The sequence below is a fragment of the Bos taurus genome, chromosome 21, assembly GCF_002263795.3.
Source record: "Bos taurus isolate L1 Dominette 01449 registration number 42190680 breed Hereford chromosome 21, ARS-UCD2.0, whole genome shotgun sequence".
Classification (NCBI taxonomy): Eukaryota; Metazoa; Chordata; class Mammalia; order Artiodactyla; family Bovidae; genus Bos; species Bos taurus.
In genome coordinates, this window is record NC_037348.1 from 44,384,047 (window position 1) to 44,408,274 (window position 24,228).

The 24,228-nt window shown below is 41.3% G+C and overlaps 1 protein-coding gene across 1 annotated transcript in view; it reads right to left on the reverse strand.

The window, feature by feature from the left end:
* Positions 1-3,090: 3,090 nt before the first annotated feature.
* Positions 3,091-24,228, reverse strand: part of EGLN3 (egl-9 family hypoxia inducible factor 3) — a 29,018-nt gene continuing 7,880 nt past the window's right edge. Inside the window, 4 exon segments of the mRNA NM_001101164.2 lie at positions 3,091-4,162; positions 5,097-5,170; positions 7,309-7,445; positions 9,315-9,434. Coding sequence (NP_001094634.1) covers positions 4,131-4,162; positions 5,097-5,170; positions 7,309-7,445; positions 9,315-9,434 — 363 coding nt within the window. The 3' untranslated portion in view covers positions 3,091-4,130.

The window sequence follows — 24,228 nt, forward strand, 5'->3', positions numbered from 1 at the left end:
AGAGAACTGCCAGTAACAGAACCATGCTGACATCTCAGTCTTAAGCCTAAACTGGAAAGTTAGGCGTATTTAAAAAAAAGGTTTACTTTCCTCCCCTCAGAGGGCATCAACCTAGGGACATGAGGAGAGCAGCCTGGACATTGTCCAAATGCCCCCATGCCCTGCATGCCCCCCATGCCCTGCTGGGAGGCTCCCAAATTGTACCCGGGAAGTATCAGTCTGTTTTCTCTTCCAGAGAGTCCACACTGCTTAACTCTGCTCTGTGGGGGATGGTATGCCCCACACAGCTCATACCCAGGGTTAGCCCGAGAGACCAATGTTGCCCATATTCCCAACTTCCTTCATGATCCTGGGAGGTGTGCAGTGAAGATCCCATTGCAAAGACAAGGGACAATTCATCTATGCCATTGATGTTTTCTGCTCATGTGGTTTCTTCTGAATAACTGACATTCGTTTAGGATGCTGGGCATGAGAACCTTGTTGATAACCTGAGCCTCATGTGAAGCTAGCAAGCAGCAAACATTTAAAGCTTCCTCTCTCCCGACTCCACTCATTCCTGCTCTTTTGTCTGGCATCTCCTCTGCAGGAAGGAGACACCAAAGACAGCAGATCCTGAGGAGCTGGAAGCTTTGGATGCAGTACTCCTTCACCCCATGTCACGTCATATCATGTGTTAGTTGCTCAGTCGTGTCCTACTCTTTGCAACCCTGGACTGCAGCCCCTGACAAACCACCCAACTGCTCTGAGACCGTTTCCTCATCTGAAAAGAGGAAGAGCTGACAGAGGCTGCAGAGAATAAACGTGAGAGAGCACGGAGCACAGGCCTGGAACAGAGTTACTGGCATATGTAGAGACATTTACCAGCTGCACTACATCGTGACTTGGACCTCTTTGACCCTGGCCTCGCAAATGTAAGAAAGATAAGCCATAGTAGGTCCAGGATCTCAAAGGACCTAACCTATCAACACAGAGATAGCAATATATTAAAAATCACTTTTGGACAGGAATAGACTGATCTGAAAGCAGATTGGGTCTTAAATATACACTAGCATATATCACTCAAGAGTTCAACTATAACCAGCTTCATCATGAAAAGAGCTATTTCCACTGTTTTGACAATAGTTTCCAACCACCTCACTGCTAATGCTGCTGCTGCTGCTAAGTCGCTTCAGTCATGTCCGGCTCTGTGTGACCCCATAGACGGCAGCCCACCAGGCTCCCCCGTCCCTGGGATTTTCCAGGCAAGAACACTGGAGTGGGTTGCCATTTCCTTTTCCACCTCACTAACCAGTACTCTTTTCATGCCTTTCAAAAGATTCAAGACTGAAGCTAAGTCAATTTTGTATTATTTTTATTTAAAATAACTTTACCAAGAGCATTCCTTGGACTTGTCCTCACAGTTGATCAAATATAAAAGTACCTGTTGTGTCCCAACCCCTATTTTATACAAACCGCTGGCTCAGCATGGCACTTCCCATCACTGCTTCCTAAATCACAGGAAATTTCAAGACCGAGGGACCAAAAGCAATTAGGATGACCCAGCCTCTAAAAATCCTGAGTTATATAAAGAAGAAAAACAAAATCATATCTGAGTAGATAATTCCTGATTCAGACAGCCCAGCAGCTAATTGGTATTAACTACTCTACTGAAGATCTATTTAATGCACTTAGGTAAGACTTTTTATTTCCATGAAATTGGATCTTTGGTCCAAAATTTAATCTCCTGCCAAGGACTCTGTACTACGTAGGTGACGTAACATGTCATTGCCAGGAATATAAAGAAATTGATCCGATTATTTGCTAAATAATGTTTCTTCATCAGGGCTAAGTCCTCCTCTAAGTGGGCTGTCAAAGAGAGGAGCAAAAAGCAGTCAGTATTAGTTGGATCTTCCAGGACTCCAATTCAGCCATGAAAAAAATCAGTGCACTAAAAACTGATTTGGTATATAGATTATTAGGTTATAGGACCTTTGTCTGGAAGGAATAAGCAAGGCCTACGAGGTCTGATCGTTTTGCAAGTAAAAATATTAACTAAAATGAAAGCTATAAGACATAGTATTGGAATGATATGATATTCCTTCAGAATATCATCATTATCATTCTCATGACATTAATAATCATGAAAGAAAACTTACCTACCATTATAGGGAACATAAAATTCCTAATAAACAACTTTGTTTCTTTCTCTCTTGCTGAAGGTTTTCAAAACTGTTCTGAAGGAGGAATGTAGTCTGGCCTGTCTAAAGCTGTTCTTACATTACTCCCATGGTCCCTGGACACAGAAGGGCAGAATCCTCCTCAGTCTTCAGATTCACTTTCACAGATAAGAAAGGACACTATGACCAAAGCTTTCTATAACCTTTAGCCTAAATTTACACGTCAACAACAAGAGAAAGGTATGTGTGCACAAAAATGCTAGTGAGCCCTTCCTGCCCAAGATGGAGGAAATGAATCAAACCATTAAAACGCTAAGGCAGGAGAATGAGTTTATTCAACAAGTATTTACTGAGCCCTTACTATATGCCAAGCACTATTTTATGTGCTAGGAATACATTCCATTGATTAAAAAATACAAAATCCCTGTCTTCATTGTGCTTACACTCTGGAGGAAGGATACCAAACAATGAACATAATAAATAATTTACATAGTAAGTTAGAAGGTAATGAGTACTACAGGGGAAAAAAAAAAAAAATAGAGCAATTGTGAGAAGGAAGACAAGTCTTATTTGGAACATTTCCTAAACCGGACACACACAAAAATATGCTTCTTTCTTGGAAAGTCTACGTGCCTGTCAGTGAAAAAAGAAAATATTTCTGGCCCCTTAATGTTCATGGGATTTTCAAGCAAGAAATTACAGGGGTTTTAAAAATATGAAAGTGGAATTGAAAACTAAGCAGAGTAACTTTCATAAAAGAGGAGCTCCATACAGAATTTGTGAGGCATTGGAATCTGTGTTTACTGCTGGAGAAGTTCCCACAATTCTAGCAAATTCCATGATTCTGGTCTCTCACACTGCCAACCACAGTAGATCTGGAGACTCAAGTGTCGAAGAGGCTACCAGGGTCAGAAAATGTGGAAGAACTCAAGTAGCTTTCCAGGATTTTTTGTTTTATTTTCCATTACCTTTTTTAGAATACAGCCTAGTTTTTGTGATTTTCTTGTTTCGTTAGAGTGAGCTCACTAAAAAGGAAAAGTGAAAAACAGGAATGCCTACATTTCCAACTCCATTTCCAATCTCAAATTGTTTAAAATGCACACGTTTATTGTATATCAGCAGACCCAGGTTTTTTGACACTGTTATCAGAGGTTGTTGGCTCTGAACTACCAGGAAGATTTTTTTTCCCCTTTAAATTCAAATTTCATTTCAACAAAGCAACCATAATAATTAATGAATTAGGTTCTCTATGTAAGAAGTGAAAATAGAAAATAAATGGTGTCATCTTTGATCAGAAAGTTGTATTTCAGCAAGATGGGGCAGAGGCAGCAAGTCCAGGTTACAGGACCAGGAAAAGGGAGTGTCCACCACAGGATACTTAGAAATTGATTACTATAACAGCAGCCTGTTCTAGAGGTAATAATGTCATTGGGTTGTGATAATTCTCCAGAAACCCCAATAGCCCAGGATTAGGAACATCTAGGAATTGTTCAGATGACACACATTTGTTTCCTGTGTGAAGGCTTCAGTGATGCCTCTCCGTGGCACCTGTCACCATTTTCTTTCTTTGCAAACCTCCTCCTTTCAAATTAGAAAGTGTACATAAAGTGCAGGTAAGATTCAGTCCCTCGACCGTGCTTTCAGGTTCTTGCTTTGATAGCCAGGATTACCAAATCTAGCAATTAAACCGCTGGCCAACTAGGTTGTCTGCAGGTATTTCTGGAGTTAGCAAATGAGTTCATCTGGCAAAAAGAGTGTCTGAAGGTAGGTGCAGTCTTGGCAGGAAAACACAAAGTACCATACATGAGACAGGGATCTGAGTGATGCGGGGGGGAGGGGGGGGCGGGGGCGGGGGAGGGGGCGGTCCTTGTCACCGAGTCACTGAAGAAGAGGCCTTCTTTGGATCTCAACTCTTAAAGCAAATTCAGAAACTGTTACTAAAAGTGAATGAGGCCAGCGGATTTCAGAGCAGGGTCAGTCCTCAGTAAGGGCAGGTTCAGTCTTCCCTGGGTTGGGAACAGAAAAGAAAACAAAGATCTGGTTAAGGAGCCAGATCTGATGAACTTCATGTCACAAACATCACCCCTAAAACCTCCAGCAAATGCTTCCCATCTCATAGAACAAAGCTGAACAAAGCACCTCCTGATGGGGCTTAGAACAATGTATTTTCTTCGGTATTTGCTAGGGAGACTGTTCAAATAGGTCATAATGTTACATGATCTATTACATGATGTTACATGCAATAGGTCATGTAACATTACATGATACATACATGTTACACACATGTTTACTGTAGGATTTCTTAAGTTAATTTTTCTTGATTAATATGCCCGTAAACACAGTGACTCTTCAAGAAAGAGATACTGTATGTAACAATTCCCACATTTGGGGACCAGCAATTTACCTTCTCACAAACTATTCATAACATGTCTTTCAATATAATGTATTTTGGGAAAATATACCTTATAATGCTGGTTGGAGGGGACAGGAAAGACATTAAGTCATATTCAGTTTATATTACATGAGCCTGGTTTTTATACTGAGAGTCACATTCCCATACCAATATAATAATGAACCATGGTAGTTGGGTTCCATTGCATTTCCTTTGTAATGTGCAAAACCATGGCAAAATTTCATGTTATATTTGATGGGTGAATATTAATGATCAAAAGTTAACTATATCCCATCTATTACAAACTGTCCCACAGTCAATGGGCATTCACAAGGGACGTTCTTTGCATTTTTTTCTGTTTTTTTCAGCAGACCTAAGGCCAGCGTTTCAGAACTAAGTCAGTCATGATGTCAATATATGTGTGTGTGTGTGTACAGATAGACAGATAGCTGAGACTGAACAGAGTACATTAGCATATACATTAAAAACTTAAATAAAAATCATGGATTGACTTGAGCAAAAGTCACAGAAAATTATCAAACACATACTAGTTAAATTCCTGAATTTCTTTTTGGCTTCTGCCCTTTCTTCAGCATCAAAGTACCAAACAGTCATGGCATATCTGTGAAAGATAAGCAGATATTAGAAAAGAGGTTTAAAAATATGACCAAAAAATAAAAATACTATAAATTTCACATAACATTTGTAAAGCCAACATTTAAAAATTTTCCTATTATCAAAAGTCCATCCCAATTTTAATTTAAAATAAACGTCTCTGGTTTCAAGTCTATTTAAATGTAATAAAACATGTAAGGAATTCCAAGTATGCACCACCCATTATCCTGGGCGGTGGGAATTCAAACTGTCCTGTGAATACAGCAGCCTCTTTCTCAAGGAGCTCAGGCTCTAGCAGGGAGGGGAAAGGCAATTGAACAAATAATATAACAGGTCCAGATGAACCACACAAGAAAGGGCTAGAAGCGAATCATTCAGCGAGTCATTCAGCTAAAGCCTGAGGGACCTAAGCTGGTGGGGAGAACACAGAGATGAGGAGTGAAGCTCTGAAGAATAATTTATCGAACAACAGGACGTTAAAATTCTTGACTTTTGTCTTTAGTTTTGGACACTGAGGCAAAGAAGCCATGGGATATTGGTACCATCAAGTTTTCGACTATGTCCCATTTATGGGCTAGACTATACAGGAATAATTTTATGCATGTTTCCAAAAAGTTTTGTTTCATTATTAGTAGTAGTTACTGGAATTTCTATAGGACTTTAATTTTTCCAAAGGCTTTCCGTCAACATGCGGTGTTAAGGAACTGGGGAAGAGCGAGGAAATTCTGCACAAATGACCAGGACCGATTGCTGTACCCCATTAATAAGCCACACACAGGCTTTGGTGGGAGAAGTAGTTATCTGCTCACCTAGGGCACACCCAATTTGACATTTCATAGGCAACTCTGTGTGGGGCCCAGATCTGTCACTTCTGGAGGGGGCACATTAAACCTTAAGCACTTAACACCTGTGATTTTAATTTAATTAGTCTTGTTAAGGTTTACTCATTATCTTTTCTACCCAACCTCTCTCCTCCCTGCCCCAACTGTTATTCCCAATTCAAGCTGCACCCCACAGCACTCCAATACCACATGGATTACAGCTTTGGCCATAAAACAGGTGCAAATGAGATAGAATCTGAAATTAAGATTATATCAAGAGTTTCTGGGCATCCCGGGTAGCATAGCAGTAAAGAATCCGCCTGCCAGTGCAGGAGATGTAAGAGATGCAGGTTCAATCCCTGGGTCGGGAGGATCTCCTGGAAGAGGAAATGGCAACCTACTCCAGTACTTTTGCCTGGAAAATTCCATGGACAGAGGATCCTGGAGGGCTACAGTCCATGAGGTGGCATAGTTGGACATAAATGAGTTGGACATAGTTGGACATAAATGACTAAGCACGCACACACAAGAATTTCTATATTAATAGTAAACAATACTAAATTGTTCCATTACTCTGAAAAATCTTCCCATGCATGATCTAAAGAAAGGAATCTGAAAAATCCAATTGTTGGGACATGTTGGGTACAGCAAACCCAATCCAATTTTAAGCTAAGAAAAGGGGGAAAAGGAAAAGAAGTCAGAACAAATTCCTCTTTCTTTTTTTAAAAATTAATTTATTTTTTAATTGAAGGATAACTGCTTTACAGAATTCTGTTGTTTCTATCAAACCTCAACATGAATCAGCCATAGGGATAAATACATCCCCTCCCTTTTGAACCTCCTTTTAAATTTTATTAGAGTACAGCTGATTTACAATGTTGTGTTACAAATTCCTCTTTCGATTCTCAAGGTTTTTTCTCTGCTTGCAACTGGCAGCTTGTAAACTCATCCAGAGTTAACCAGATAGGATTTCTGACATGTGGCAGCCAACATTCTCTAGGCATAGTTCAACTTTAGGCTTTTTTTTAAAGGGAGGGTGGTGAGCAAGAAAGGAGAGAAGAGAAAAAAGTGCTCTGGGAAATTTGGAATCTGAGACTCTCACTTAATGGAAAATGACTTGTTAATAGTTGAAACCAACATTAGACTTTATACGTTAAAGAAGCCACAGTTTCTCCTTTAATTTTTATCAACTTCAAACAGGTTTGCTCTCTGCTTAGGGGGATGGTTGGTCCCTTGTCCGTAAACAACACACATTTGAGAATTCTCTAGGAAGTGGGGTTTGTCCAAGAAGCTTCTCAAGAGCAGTCGTGGCCCTGGCTGTTACCTGGTCGCATAGGAGGGCTGGACTTCATGTGGGTTCCTGCGGTCCGACCAGAAGAACAACAGTCTGTCAAAAATGGGCTCCACGTCCGCTATGAATGATTTCCCTTCTGGAAATATCCGCAGGACCCCACCATGTCGCTGAGGGCCACAAAGAAGGTAGATTACTTCCTAGCCTCACACACAGTTCATTAACAATGATACTTCAGTCTCATCTAGAAACAAGGCTATCTTCCAACTGCCACCGCAAGCATATATTATTCCCAAATTTTAACTCCAGTGCCATCCTTTGTATTAAATGTTATCTTAAACTTGACTAGGCATACCGAAGTCATACTGAACGAAGTCTTCTCACCCCCACAATATCAAACCCCATGGATACAAAGTGGCATTCTACTAGGTCAGTTATACAGACTTGCCAATATCTGACTGTTTGACCCATAACCTCCTCCCCACCCCAGCCATTTCATGTAATTCATTCTAATATTAACAGCTCCAGAGGGCCGTGACCACATATAACCTCCCCTTCAATTAGAATTTACAGTTTTCTTTTGAGTTCCCCTATCTCCTATCTGATTTCATCAGTTGGAAGTTACATGCTTTTTTTTTTTTCTGAATGCTCAGACCACCTTATCTGTATCTCTCATGACATATATCACTCATTCTCCCCCTACATTTTTTTACATGTACATCCAATCTGTCCTACTAGAATGATCTTGTCAAGGTAGAATTCTGGACTTATATGTTGATGGTTCCCCACAGCATGATGCCTGGCACTAGCAGGCACTCAAAAATTTTTTGAATGATTTCAAACTTTGTGATTTATCATCACTGATCTGACAACTTGACTCTCTTGCCTGGAACATTACCTTTCAAGATTTTAAAGGATAACTAAGGAATATATTTCAGTCATGTTATCAAATAGGGAACTGACACAAACCTTGTCACTAATTCACTGGTTTCCCAGGTTTACTTTTTCTGACCCCAGATAAAATATCCTTGCTTTATGACAGCTAGCATCTGGCCTAATGAATAGGAAATGGAGATGCAGAAGGTTCAAAAGCCAGATAAGCTTGAAAAGTTCTCGAACTTCTCAGACTCCTAAATCATCCTTAACTTTTAAAAAACATCAAATTCCAGACAAATGTCTGTGAGCATGGCACCAGACTTCATATCTCTATCTATATATATGTTCAAAAATACGAAAATAAGCTACAAAACCTTTGGCATTCACAATCATAGTAAACCATGGCAAGAGGCCACCAAGGAGACATTTCACCCAGAGAGAAGACTGTGTGGGAAACGTCACTTGGGGATGTTTTAACATCCTACGGTTCTATTTTTGTGAAATTCTCTCAGTGTTGCTCCTGGCAGGGAAAAGTATATGTCTTATTCCACACTGAGAATCAAGAATCCTATCAGCTCTGGATTAGACTAAAAACACTGATCCCCATTTTTAAAATAATAAAGTACCTTCTCCTCATCAATCGTATAACCTAATAATGGCCCTACTCACCCACCTCCATCAAATTAACTTTGCATCTATTATTTTCATCTCATCAACTTTAGTACTAAAACCATAGCAGGAAAAAAGGATAATACGAAATAGAAAAGATTCATCAGTGGGAATTATGAACTCCAAACTCTCCTCTGCTGCTGCTGCTGCTGCTACTAAGTCGCTTCAGTTGTGTCCGACTCTGTGTGACCTCATAGACGGCAGCCCACCAGGCTCCCCTGTCCCTGGGATTCTCCAGGCAAGAACACTGGAGTGGGTTGCCATTTCCTTCTCCAATGCATGAAAGTAAAAAGTGAAAGTGAAGTCGCTCAGTCATGTCCGACTCTTAGCGACCCCATGGACTGCAGCCCACCAGGCTCCTCTGTCCATGGGAGTTTCCAGGCAAGAGTACTGGAGTGGGTTGCCATTGCCTTCTCTGAAACTCTCCTCTAAGTCATCTGAATTCTTTTCCTATGGTTTCTAACCCCTCCCTCTACTCGCATTTTTCCAAGTACCTTGGCATCCCAGTTCTTGTTCAGATAGTAGATGCAGGTGATGCAGCGGCCGTCACCGTTGGGGTTGTCCACATGTCGAACATAACCTGTTCCATTTCCTGGGTAGCAAGCCACCATCGCCTATAGAGAAAGCCAAAGGAAGCTGGTTAACAAAGCTGAGCCAAGCATCTCCCGCCAGTGAACAGCTGAATAACATAGTCTCCTCAGCCGCTATGGGACACAGGTATCTGCTGGCCTCTTCGGTTTATGTACAGTGCATAAATTTGGACTCTTCAGCATATAACATTAACAACCAAGTTATATCTTACGGCTCAGCCCAGTGGAAAGCAGTTCAACAATAATCGCACAATTCTAGAACATTTTAGATAGCATCTATGTTGTCATTAGAATGTCCCACCCCTCTTAAATCTTTCTTTTTGAAAAGGCAGGCTCTGGGTTCCACCCTAGACACACAAGATCAGAATCACTAGGTTTAGAGATTATGCCTTACTAGCCAATGCCCCAGAATCACCGAATCAACCACTATCTTAGACCAATGGCTAAGATACTTGCATTTACAAAGACACGGGAACTAATCACGAAAGGAGTTAAAGGTTAGGCTTGCTCAATAAAATGCTTAGGACAAGAAAAAAGAGGGACGGGTCAATGGAAACTGTGGCCCAACTTGCCAGCATGGGAAGTGAAGTGAAGTTGCTCAGTCGTGTCCGACTCTGTGACCACATGGACTGTAGCCTACCAGGCTCCTCAGTCCACGAAATTTTTCAGCCAAGAGTACTGGAGTGGGTTGCCATTTCCTTCTCCAGGGGATCTTCCCGAAGCAGGGATCAAACCCGGGTCTCTCACATTGCAGGCAGACGCTTTACCATCTGAGCCATCAGAGAAGCATAAATGACAGTCAAATCCAGTTCAGAGAAAAAAACCCACAGACATCTTAATGCATTTTTCAAAGCTTGTCTTTTTCCTATTGACAATTATCAAATTAAATGATTCTCTTCCTTTTGTCAAAACACTACCTGTATCATTCAAGTGGAGAAATAGAGAAAGAAGCCAAACTAAAAATCCTACTAAAAATTAGTATTAGGGAATTACTACAAAGAAAGTAACAAACCATTAAATGTTCCCTGGAAAATTTATAGGAAGGGATAGGAAAAAATAGATGAAGTGTAAAAAGCCAGTTATTTTCACAGGACATTGCCTTGTTTTTAAAATATCTTTATAGGGATGAGATACTTGCAGGGAAGATATTGGTAACACAAGATGAGAAAAGGGATATTTTTCCTTTTTGTTTGCTGATGTATTCTTAAGTACCTAGAACAGTTCCTAAAACATGGAACATATCTGTTTAAATTTTACTTTGGAGGGCAGGACGCACACCACAGTGCTTATAGGGTCTCAGTTCCCTGACCAGGGGTTAAACCTGTACCCTCGGCAGTGACAGCTCAGAATCCTAACCACTGGACCATCAGAGAATTCCCTTTTTCTGTTTTGCTTTTGTTTTAAAATTTGATAAGTAAATGAATGATTAGCAGGCAGGTCTTTCCGCTAAAGAGTAAGTTTATTTTCTACCTAGATCAGTAGGGGTTTTGTCATTTTAAAAGCACATCTTCAAACATACATGTAGCAATTCGGTTCACAATTTCCTTCACAAATGGAAAGACTGTTTCTTTGGTGAAATAACCAGTCAAGTAGAGCCCACACTAATGCACTAGTGGCTCAAGAATTAGCTTCAGTGCCGTGAGTGCCAAGTCACTCCCAGTGGTGACATGAAGATGTGAACTAGGCATGTACCTGAAAGGCCTCATACATACTGCATACTAGAACAAAAGTAAGGCTGAAGAGTAGCTCAGTTTTACAATGATCTTAAGGCTTAAATTACCATATCTCTCAAACTCTATATCCCCATGCAGCTAGCAATCCCCATATCCTGTCTTTGAATGTCAATGCAGTGCCATCTTAAAGCTAAAGTTAAGCTGTTAGCTTGAACATCTTTCAGAGATGGAATTCTGAGGTTACCGCAATTGAGATTTAACAAATGATACCACCAAGCAAAGGATGGCTTGGGGAAAGGTGATTGGTAGCAGATAGAAATGATGGGCCTAGCTAGGGAAGAAGAGATGAATGAAGTTGACTATAATGACTAGGGAATTACCCATCCCTGGAAGCAGCTATTAGGATTATAAGAGCCACCACTGAGCCAATAATGAACGTCACTTAAGCCACAAATAATTAGAGGCTGGATTTCCTACCAACTCAGCCTCTCCCCACTGTGAAGCTCTGAAAAGAAGAAAAAGTACTCCATCAATGCTACATAATCTTATGTTCTTAAACAGCTCCACTCTAAGGAAAATGTCAGTGGTCTGGATGCCTGCCATCTAATTCACCCTGCAACTAATTATGTGATTCCAGGCTTGGTGTCTTTATCCTTTAAAGGGCTTAGGTTACCTGGCCTCTATGGTCCAAGAAGGTCTAGCACTCTATCTAGGCATCACCCCTACAAGCAGCAACAGAGTTTTTTGGGACGTTAGGAAGTGCTTATCTGCCTCAGGACTCAGCTTAAAAACTGAAAAAAAAAAAAAAAAAAAGGTACAAACCCACAAAAGTACCTCCTTTATGAATTGCTGCATCTATAAAACACACCCAGAGTGAAGGAGCTGGCACATTTCTGGGGCTTTATTTTTTGAACAAAACTCCTAATGTCAGCAAAGTATCTGATTGATTAAGGGAGAGAAACAGAATTTTTCTGGCCAGAGTGAATGTTCACCTTCTCTTTTGGTTCCTGAAACCATAGCATCAACTTCAAAACAATAGAAGGAAATCATTGTGAGCCTCAGTGGCCCTGTTGAAACTACACAAGCCAGTTTTATCAGTGTTTTCTGGACAAGAGCCACACGAGATGGGTCTTGGCTTGGGCACATTCCCAATATTTGTTGGGTTTTGACACAGTCCAAAACCACGGAGGCTAAGGATGCATTGAGAAGCAAGGCTCACTTCAATAACAAGTCACACGTTTCTGTGCCAAATCGTGCACGGGGCAGAAACAAACCCCGGAAACTGATCAGGTCAACGGAGTTGCTATCCAAACCTCATCAAGCAGGGAAGGGCTTTAGACTGTACAGAGGAGAACGCTCCAGAACAATAAGAACATCACCAGAGTATTTCAGGATCAAGTAACAATGTGCTGTGCAGTTAACACTGAAACCCATCAGCAGGAAGTCTCACTTATCGCTGACTTTTTACTCATCGAAACTTCCGGACTAGATTAATACTTGAAATTTATAAAAGTTTAATAAGATGTTAGTGTGACCAGCACTACACATACAATGTAGTCCTATAGTTCTAGCCTTGGATGTGCCAATAAATCCACATGTCTCCTTATGCATTCACCATCCCTTCCTCTGGCCCCACTGTGGACTCCTCCACCTGCTCCCTATTCCCATTCCATCCCCAGAAGCCTCTCTATAACTTTAAACAGAAGAAAATGAGTGGAGAGGGGTGAACCCCTCCCAGGCTTCCAGACTGGCTCCAGACCAGAGATAGGTGCTCTGGATACCTAGGCGGCCACATTCTGGCAGGAAATGTGTAAGGATGCTTTGAAAATGTACACAGACATAGAACTTTAACAGCCAAACCCAAGTAACAAAATATGCTCCCCAAATGCTGCAGATGGAAAAGAAAACAGGGTTTCTGTTAAGAGTTCTTACTAAGTCGGCTTTGTGAAAAGCCATCTCATCCATCCCAAAAGTAAAGTTGAAAAAGGAAAGCTCAGGATTTCCATCCCAGCGCCTAAACAGAATGCTCTTAATTGAAACCAACCACAGCTCAATCACATGTATACACCACTTCAAAAAACTGGTGTTGGCAACCTCCACTGTCCATCCAGCAATGAGGATCATTTTAGACCCACAGGTGGGAAAAGGATACGTCTGTCCCATCCCCCCCTCCACTCAGACTCACCACTTGGTTAAAAACAGTCAGCAACATAGAATTTCTACAGAAATGTACTGTTCATCATGACTTCAGCATCAGTCACTAGTATGACTTGATCTTAAGGTAGAGAGTGGTGTTTCATAGAAATTTTAACTTAGCACATTAAAACAGTAATCATCTCATTTTATTTTCCAAATTTATAATAAATATAAATTTGCTAAAAAGAGCATAACTTTGAAGCTGCTAGTTTGAGTAACTTTAAACTGGTATTTTGGTCCACTGCCCAATACTAAGCCCCTCCAACTGTGAAACAGAAATACCAGCCAATCTTGGTAAAGATTTGTTTTGAATTACGGAAGGTCCCTAAGCAGAACATACCTTTAATAAAATGCAACCTAAATACAGAATACCCTGTATTTAACCTGTTCACATCTCAGTTTTCTCACCTATAAAATGGGCTTATGAGGATTGAAGGTGATAGTCCAGGTAAAGCACTCAGTGTGAGGCCTGGCACATACCAAACACTGCTTTGTTGCTGTTGTGTCCAGCTCTTTGTGACCCCATGGACTGCAGCATGCCAGGCTTCCCTGTCCTTCACCATCTCCCGGAGTTCGCTCATACTCATGTCCATTGAGTCGGTGATACCATCCAACCATCTCATCCCCTGTCATCGCCTTATCCTTCTGCCTTCAGTCTTTTCCAACATCAGGGTCTTTTCCAATGAGTCATATCAGGTGGCCAAAGTAATGGAGCTTCAGCTTCAGCATCAGTCCTTCCAATGAATATTCAGGGTTGATTTCCTTTAGGATTGACTGGCTTGATCTCCTTATTGTCCAAGGGACTCTCAAGAGTCTTCTTCAGCACCACAGTTTAAAAGCATTGATTCTTTGGCACTCAGCCTTTTTTTTTTTTTTTTTTTTACTGTCCAGCTCTCACATCCATGTGTGACTACTGGAAAAACCATAGCTTTGACTATACGGACCTTTGTAGGCAAAGAAATGTCTCTGTTTTTTTTAATACTCTGTCTAGGTTTGTCATTGCTTTTCTTCCAAGGAGCAAGCATCTTTTAATTTCATGGCTGCAGTCACCATCCAAGTAATTTTGAAGACCAAGAAAATAAAGTCTGTCACTGCTTAATGTCAGCTATTTTTAAAATATGCACTGACGATGTGCATGTTTGTGTTCCCCTCAACTAGGGCTTCAGAATGTCTCCGCTTAGGGGATCTGATCCTACCTAAGTGTTTTGCAGCTTCAAAAGCAGGGCTGAGAAACTCACATAGCCTGTGGCATTTGCGAGTAACAAAATATTGAGGGGTTCCCTGGTAGCTCAGCTGGTAAAGAGTTTGACTGCAATGCAGGAGACCCCAGTTCGACTCCTGAGTCAGGAAGATACCCTGGAGAAGGGATAGGCTACCCACTCCAGTATTCTTGGGCTTCCCTGGTAGCTTAGATGGTAAAGAATCTGCCTGCAATGTGACAGACCTGGGTTTGATCCCTGGGATGGGAAGATCCTCTGGAGGAGGGCATGGCGACCCACTCTAGTCTTCTTGCCTGGAGAATCCTATGGACAGAGGAGCCTGGCAGGCTATATTCATGGGGTCACAAAGAGTCAAGACACGACTGAGCGACTTTCACTTAGTTAAGATATTGAAGCCGATCAGGTATATATGTGTCAGAACTCTGGAATGTGAGCTATGCTACCTACAACTAGGAAATTTTCTATCCTTGGCAATGAGGGGCAGACATTAAAAATCTTCAGGTTTTAGGACAGTAGCAGGTAACTGAACCAGATTTGTATATAAACTCTCCTGAATATTTTTAACCCTAATTGTTAAATCAGAGCCACAAAAAATGAAACAAAACAAAACATCAGGCTGGATTTTGAGATCACTGTCTATAGCCCAGGAACTGTCTGTGACACTTCCTGAGCTACACAGGGGTCCTTTCCCTGTCTCTCTTTACCAGGCTCAGCTATATCCTTCACTGCCATCCACACTGCACAGGCCTTCACCAAACCTCTCTCCCCTCAAGTCCTTCCCCCACATCTGCTCCGGACACAGCAAAGGGGGCCCAGGATCCTTCCTCACTATACCATAAGACACCAACCACACAGGATGTTAGAAGAGTAAAGACTTGAGAAAAAATACACAAGACCATGAGCCTTGTTCAGCTTGGAAAAACAGCCAAGCAATCAGAGTGGAGAATGTAATAGATGAAGTTTACTGGCCAGAAATGGGTCCATTGTATATTACCTAAATCAGAAAAATATCGTATCACTTATACATGGAATCTTAAAAATAAATGATACAAATGAATTTATTTACTAGACAGAACTCACAGACCCAGAAAACAAACTTATCATTACCAAAAGGGAAGGGAGGGGGATAAATTAGCAGTTTGGGATTAAAATATACACAGTACTACATATAAAATAGATAACCAACAAGGACCTACTTCATAGCACAGGAAACTCTACTCGATATCTTGTAAGAAACTCTAATGGAAAAGAATCTTAAAAAGAATATATGTGTGTGTGTAGACATGCATATATAACTGAATCACGCTGCTGCACACCCAAAATTCACACGATATTGTAAATTAACTATATTTAAAGAACATTAAAACACATATATTACCTAAATCACTTAAAATTTATACAATATTCAAAAGGCATGTTTACAAAATAATTGCAACTACACAAAGTCTTCTGCAAGAGTTTCAAGAAAATGTCACTAAACAGTTCACATTGCTGCCAGTTTTAGAAAAAAGTCAGCTCTCAATGTGTTGCTGAACAGCTCAGAAGCAGAAAAAGTGCTTTAGAGTCTTTATATTCATTCTAACTTCAGAAAAAAGTATACAAACCGTCACTAGTTATCTTGGCATCTTGCTCTTTACCTATCTGGTTAGTTAAGAGCAAGTCTAGCTATTTCCTTCCTCCTACTGCTCACGTTAAAGACTGATGTAAGGGAATGAAGAAGAAATGGGGAATATGCTCTTGGTGGGCAACAACAAGAGCTGGATCCAGCTACCACGTTCCCCTTCCCAGAGTTTCAGCATCTGACCATACAGTTCAGAAGATTCAGAACATCAGGCAGTCAATATCCAAGAGGCAAGTAATCCTTCTAACAAGCCCCAAGTTATTCACGCAAATACCTTCTACTAATTCTATTTCTACGCTGAGAACTTCTGCCTTCCTCACATGCCCTAAATCTGCACTAAAAAATGTTCTCCCTGAACCCACATACACAGAATTCTGCTACATATAACCTTACCTCCAATTTAGAACAATAATTGCTATGCCCCATACCTAAATTTTCTTGAAATGCAGGAGCTTCAGTAATTCTGAAAATGAAAAATCAGAAGTTATAAGCCACTCTCAGTGGCTCTGGTGAAGAGGGCCTGCTGGTTCCTTCCTATCAGGCAAGAGCAGTCTGCCTAGAAAGGCAGGGAATTTACCATATTCACTTGAAAACCTGTTCTCAGGTAGACCTTTTTCATCAGCATCCCTCTTTATTACGAACTTGGTCCTAACTTTGGGATGATTCAACAAATCATCAGCAACTATCAAGACTCTGAAACCTTCTACTCAGTTGTCTTAGCTCAGTGATAATAGCTCCTTCAGATTCTTACATTCAAGAGCTGGCTCCCACCCCACCCTCAGAAATATGCATATATATACACACACACAGAAGCATGCCTAAGATTACAGAGGAGTCACAGGCCTGTAAGGTCTGACTGAACTAGATCAAAATTCTCTTGAGGGGATCCTGCACTTCGTGCATGAACCTGAGTGAATCACCCTGAACTTGAGGTAATCACCCTTCCCCCAGAAGCCACTGAAACTCTCAGAGGCCAGGAATTTAAGAGACTATTGTCACTCCATTTTGAATTGTGCTTAATTCCTCTCCTTGGAGGGGATTCAAGCAGAGTCCTGCAATTAAGCACAGTAAACAGGCCCGGGAACATCGGCACAGCAATACAGGCTGTTTGGGTTTGGGAAGGCAGCCCTTCCCGCGGAGCCTGGCTCCGGGCCAGCAGGGTGACGGCTGAGTGACAGGGCTACGTGCGCTGCGTGAGGGTGGCAGCCAGCCCACACCCGAGCACATAACCGGCACGGGAGCGCCCTCCCCCATCCCCACCCGAGTCACCAGAGAAATGTTCTCAGTAAGGGCTTCCTTGCAATTATGAAATCCCCGAAAGTCAGCCAGGCCCTGGGTTAAGGCCATTTAACCCTCTCCATTCTGAGACCTTTCCCCAAAATCCTAACAACTGTTATTTCCTGAAGACCCATGTAGCCAAGGAGCACTTGAGCGTGGCAATTTACATACATTCTCTCATTTAATCTCCAGGTTAAGGGGAAGGTGAACTAGTGGCCATCTGTCCTGAGTCACCCTGCCCACAAGTTTTCAGTAGAAGTTGTTAACCCTGGAAGCTATCATAGCGATCTAGAAGTTATCCCAGTCCTACAGAAAAACAAATTCATGAGTAATCCTTAAGGCAGTATGGGTGTAGGAACTCCCCCATTTAACTTCCTTTGATGTGAGAAACAGACTTATCAGTAAATAAAACTTTACATGTGGCTTTCTAAAGACTTTGAGCTGAAGAGGAAAAAAAAAAAAGAATGTTTATGACCACAGGATTGTCAGAGAATTAAGTATGGTTGGCTTTAACTTTTCATCTGGAATGAATCCTAAAACACTTGAGGGAATCCATGATAACTTAAATACAGTTGGTAAAACAAGATTTTATTGAGTAATATACAAAAATATATAGTTCCCAATCAAAACATGTCAAGAAAAATGCCTTGAAGCAATGTTCTTAAGAAAAACAGGAAACACTTTATTTGCAATTCCCAGTGAATTTGAAGAGACTTGGGACAGTGTAACTATGTTGGAAAAAGTAAAGTTAAAGAACTTTCTAGGAAACCAGATCTTATATTCACATTTGAATTTCAGCACTTGGAAATAGATCTGCTGAATGAAAGGAATGGCACTCAGCAAGTCAGAACCAGAATTCATGTAACTCAGGAGGCACATTTATTTACTGAGCAAACATTTGTACGTGCCTGACACTGTTCTATGTGCTTCACAAATACTACCTCATTCGCTATTCATAATAACTCCATAAGGTGGGGACCATTATCACCTCCGTTTTACAGATCAGGAACTGAGGCACAAGGAGTTTAAGTAACCGGCTTTTCGGAACCCAGTTAGAGAATGACGTCATGCTTTACCAGAGCAGCTTATCTAATGTCTGATATTAACCAATTCACCTCCTTTTTGAGAGAACTAAGATCTTCAGTTCTTCTTGAGGTGTCTACTTACTCTCACCCTTGCCCGTCACCCTTTGCCTAATGATAGAAAATCATAAAATGCGAAAAAAAGAAAAAGGAGTGTGCTCAGTGTTGAGTCTGTGAACTTAAAGCTCCAGGGCAGAGGTGAGAAAGCCGGGGCTGGGGATTTTGGGGTGGGGGGGGCTGTATTTCAACAAAAGCAAAGAGCAAAGGAAACACTCAATCCTGCAGCAAAACAGTAGTGGTCTTTGATGGGTTATTCACACTGCAGAGCTCAATCCCGCTCTAAACTGTGGCCCCATATCTGCTTGGGATGCAGGTGGTCAATCATCAGTCTCATCCCCAGGTCCCACCCCAAGGTCTGCGGGAGGAAGTCAGCCTCTCCAGGATCTTGCTTTTTTTTTTTAGCTCAGGTCAACACCAGCTAAGGTCTTCAGACTATTTCAAAGTCAGAAGGTAAATGACCAATCAAGAAAAAACTTTAAAGGAAATACAAAGTGTATTTCCCTTGGGAAGACAAAGGGCAACACTTAGTCAACTCCCAGGAATCCAAGGGATGAGACAAAATTTCCTTCCTGGGGTGTAAAGCTTATTCAGGAGAGGCTTGACTACCACTACACAATTAATTAGAATTCACCAAGTACAGAACTTTTTAATATCATATTAATTAGAACACACTGGATATAGACCCACTGTGGCTTTCAACAGGGGTGAGATCCAGAGGACCACTCAGATGGGTGGAAAATAAAAGGCTCTTCTGAGAGAAATGTATAAAGTACGCTGGTGAGCAGCAAGGGGACTAGAAATAAAGGAATGCCTGACTCTGAGTCTAGGGGGCAGTGATGGTTAATTTAATTGTCCCCAAGTCCATTCACATGCTGTAGTCTATGGGGTCGCCAAGAGTCAGACACGACTTAGCAGCTGAACAACAGCAGCAATGTCCCTTCAAGATGGGGCTTCAAAAAGAAGCTCCATTTCACAAATGTGGAAACTGAGAGAGGCAAAAAGCAACTTGCGGGACATTATAGAACCAAACACGGTCTTTCCACCACTAAACCGTGCTTCAGAAATATCAGGAAAAGGCTGATCACTGAAAACATGTGCAATTATTTCCAGAGTGACCATGAGTGAAATTGTCTTCCTTCAATTCCAAGATAACACAACAAAGGATTCTCAGAGGATACTCGTGACTTACCAAATATGGGCTCACACTGCATTACTGAGAACTCAAAGTCCTGCATGCAAAAAAGGCAAGTGCCAGCTACTCTCAGATTTCTAATGAGTCAGACCTTTGATTCTGATCAAGTTGGATCCCTTTTCAGGTTTCCCCTCCCTTAGAATCCCACACCTCAGCCATCTTACCCCAGAGGGTCAGACGGTCAGACCTTAGGCTTCTGTGTGGTGTTCAGTTTGCGCATAATAGACGCTCCATACAGAGAGAATCATCTGCTCTTCTCCAGTTTGTTCCCAAATTATTACGGTTCTTTCTTGTTCTCCTTCATGCCTTCAGCTCACACTTCTTGCTGGGCTGCAGAATACAGATAGGGGAGCAGTACTGTGCACATACTGATATTAACGAAGACTGCTCCCCTTCATTCAACATAACAGGAGAGACTTGGCTCCAAATTCCACTCCAATCCTGGTTTTGAAAACTTAACTTTATTGGAACAAATAACAGATAAATCATGGAGGTGTGTGTGTGTGTGTGTGTGTGTGTGTGTGTACTTAACATGTTAAAGTGCTCTTCTCAAAAATTTCCCAAATGAACCAAAAACACTTGTACTTTTTAGTTTTCACTGTGAATAAGTTCAGATTGAATCAACTGATGGAACTGATTTTTTCACTGATGGAGAAACTACAGAAAAATAGAATAACATCCCCATTTAGCCTCCTCATATTTTTTCACTCAGTGGTTCTCCAGCTTCAGCCTGTAAGAGAAATGCCTGGAGGATTGTGAGTTTCTGGTTCACTAGGTTTGGGGAGAAGCTCAAGACTATGCATTTCCAATAGGTTTCTGGGAAACTGCTGCTGCTGCTGCTGCTCCTGCTCCAACCACCACACTTTGAGAAATCATGGCTATTTTGTGACAAACCAAAAGTTTCTGTGCAATGCCTCAGCCTAAATGATAAAAAGTCAAGGGGAATTAGAATTAGTCATCTGCACTAGTTAACTCACAAGCTGGAATCAAGATTGTTGGGAGAAATATGAACAACCTCAGATATGCTGATGATACCACTCTAAGGGCAGAAAGTGAAGAGGAACTAAAGAGGCTCTTGATGAAGGTAAAAGAGGAGAGTGGAAAAGCTGGCTTAAAACTTAACATTCAAAAAACTAAGATTATGGTATCCAGTCCCATCACTTCACGGCAAATAGATGGGGGAAAAGTAGAAATAGTGTCAGATTTCATTTTCTTGGGCTCCAAAATCACCGTGGACAGTGATTAAAAGACGCTTGCTCCTTGGAAGAAAAGCTATGCCAAATCTAGACACTGTATTTAAAAAGCAGAGACATCACTTTACCAAGAAAGGTCTATATAGTCAAAGCTATGGTTTTTCCAGTAGTCATGTATGGATGTGAGAGTTGGACCATAAAGAAGACTGAGCACCAAAGAATTGATGCTTTCGAACTGTGGTGTTGGAGAAGACTCTTGAGAGTCCCTTGGACTGAAAGGAGATCAAACTAGTCAAGCCTAAAGGACATCAGCCCTGAATATTCATTGGAAGGGCTGATGCTGAAGCTGAAGCTCCATTACTTTGGCCACCTGATGTGAAGAGCTGACTCATTGGAAAAGACCCTGATGCTGGGAGAGGAGAAGGGAGTGACAGAGAATGAGATGGTCGGATGGCTTCATTGACTCAGTGGACATGAGTGTGAGCAAACTCAGGGAGATAGTAAAGGTCAGGGAAGCCAGGCGTGCTGCAGTTCATGGGGTTGCAAAGAGTGGGACATGACTTAGCTGAACAATAAACAACAATTAGTTAACTCAGAGAACAGGAGGTGATGGGTAGAGCAGGAAGTCAGAGGAATTTCTACAGGGCAGCTTCTGGCACAGGCTTTGCAGCATGATTCTTGAAATTAGCAGGAAACATTCCAACTGCAACTCTGTAGCATTGCTGAGGATTACTGTCACGTCAACATTGAGGTATGACTGCTGATAGAGTCAGATCTCTTTTCCAGAAATGTAATCAGAGGCACTGAAAATACTTATCTGCTCTCTCAAATGAAATCATAGTCTCAGTTTTCATTTAATTCCTTATCATCTGGATGTAGATATTTATTATTGTACCCGTGTTATAGATGAGGAAAGTGAGGCTCAGAGAACTGAACACAGTGAGACAAAATAAAATATAAAATATCCATCCCAGTGCTTAGTAAGGTGCTGACTAAAGTTCAAATATAAAAATAAAAATTGACTTCCTTCCTAGAGAAGTGGAAATTGAGGTCCTGAGATGCTACTTGTAAGGGACCGAGTGAGGACCAGAAACTGGGGTCCTCGTCTCGTGGTCCCAGGCTTCTCTGAGTCTGACCACTAAGTACAAGCTGCCAGAATCTGAGGGCGACTTGGTACTTTCTAGGGCAAAGCATAGACTTTCAAAACTGAGAAAAAAAACTTACAAAGCCAAAGTCTCTCCTATCAGCTGGTCCCTCACAGCCTGTTAATGTAATAAAATAGTTAAACCCTTTAGTATCAAATTAGGGGCCAAGTTGAAAATCTTTCTTTTTGGCCTAACAAAATATTTATAACTTTTCTTTTTGATACCCTGACATCCTTAAAATCGAAATTCCTTTTAAAGATGAAATTAAGTCAACAGTAGAGGACTGTGGGGAGGCACTAAAAGCATATATCAAGCTTAAAAGTCTCTGCCGTCAAAGAATTTATAAGTAAATGAGGGGCAGGGTAAGCAGCCAAAGAAATAAGCCTACTGGGGCGGCCCAGGTTGAGCCACCCACAGAGTTCTAGGGAGCAGGAGGGAACTTCATGGAAAGGCACTAAGATGGATTTTGAGGACAAGACAATGGGGACGCCTGGTTTGCCTGGCAAATCAGATTCTAGCACTTCAGGGATCCGGAGGGAAGGAAGGCTGTCAGTGGGAGATTAAATGTAGAAAGGTCAGATGGGGTCAGAAGCGGAGAAACTTAAATAGCACGCTAAGTTCACAGCATAAAGGGTAGACAATGGGGAGAAAGCACTCGGGTTTTTTGATTTTTTTTTGTTGAGCATGGAGACTGCATGATTAGCGTTCGGTTGTACATTACTTACCACTCTAGCAAAACACTTTAAAATGGATCACAAGGAGGACAAGAACCAAAGGCAGGTGATTTCGTATCTTTAAAAGACTTCCCTCCTCAAGGATTTCTACAATACTACACAAGACAAAATTTAGTTTTGTTTTGTTTTTTTTTAAAGACAAAACTTAAGTATCCACCGTGAGCCTTCAAAAGCTAAAACAGCACAAAATAGCCAGATTTTAACCAAGACTACTACATGTTCCTTACTGAACCTTCAATGTTTAAAACAGTTTTATCTACTCCAAAACAATCAAATTAACCAGCAAAACAATATCAATAGGAAAGTCATCCAAAAAAAAAAAGACTGCCAACTTTGTGTTGGGTATTGAGATTTCTGAGTAATAGTCCCTCAGGTTTGACTAGACAGATGAGTAGAACTGGGAGGGGACATGGAGGGAACGTGGAGGGAGGGGCAAGGTAAGAATGTTCTCTGTGTCTTGAGAACACAAGCAAGCTCCCCGAAAATGCCCAGACTGTTTCAAACAGTACAGTGTATCTTTACTATTTCCAAGCAATGCTCAAAAAGAAGAGTATTATCTTGAATACTTCAAAACAATTTCAATTTGCCCTAAAAAAACTAAAAATAAATGTCACTGACACCTGGAATCAAATTTTTCAATTTGTCTTCTTCCCACTGGCAAATAATCAAGACTGCTCTCATATCCCTTGAATCTTTGTATCTGGGGATTATTCCTATATGGTAATAGCATTTGAGTTTCATTTTGGAAACAAAAATAAGAGTTGAAATGAGATAGGTACATTTACTCCAGAATTTGAGAAACTGTGATCATTGCATCCTCTAAAGAATGAAAAATTGATTTGACGAAAAATAAAACTACCGTATGAGTCCCTTGGACTGCAAGGAGATCCAACCAGTCCATTCTAAAGGAGATCAGTCCCTGGGTGTTCTTTGGAAGGAATGATGCTAAAGCTGAAACTCCAGTACTTTGGCCACCTCATGCAAAGAGTTGACTCATTGGAAAAGACTCTGATGCTGGGAGGGATTGGGGGCAGGAGGAGAAGGGGACGACAGAGGATGAGATGGCTGGATGGCATCACCGACTCGATGGACGTGAGTTTGGGTGAACTCCGGGAGCTGGTGATGGACAGGGAGGCCTGGCGTGCTGCAGTTCATGGGGTCGCAAAGAGTCGGACACGACTGAGCGACTGAACTGAACTGAACTGATGACCCAGCAATTCTCATCCTGGGTATATGTCCAAAGAAAATGAAAACGCTAATTTAAAAAGATACATTAACCTCAATGTGTATAGCAGCATTATTTACAACAGCCAAAATATGGAAGCAACCCAAGTGTCTATGGACAAATGGATAAAGAAGATGCGGTACGTATATACAACGGAATACCACTCAGCAATAAAACAGAATGAAATTCTGCCACTTGC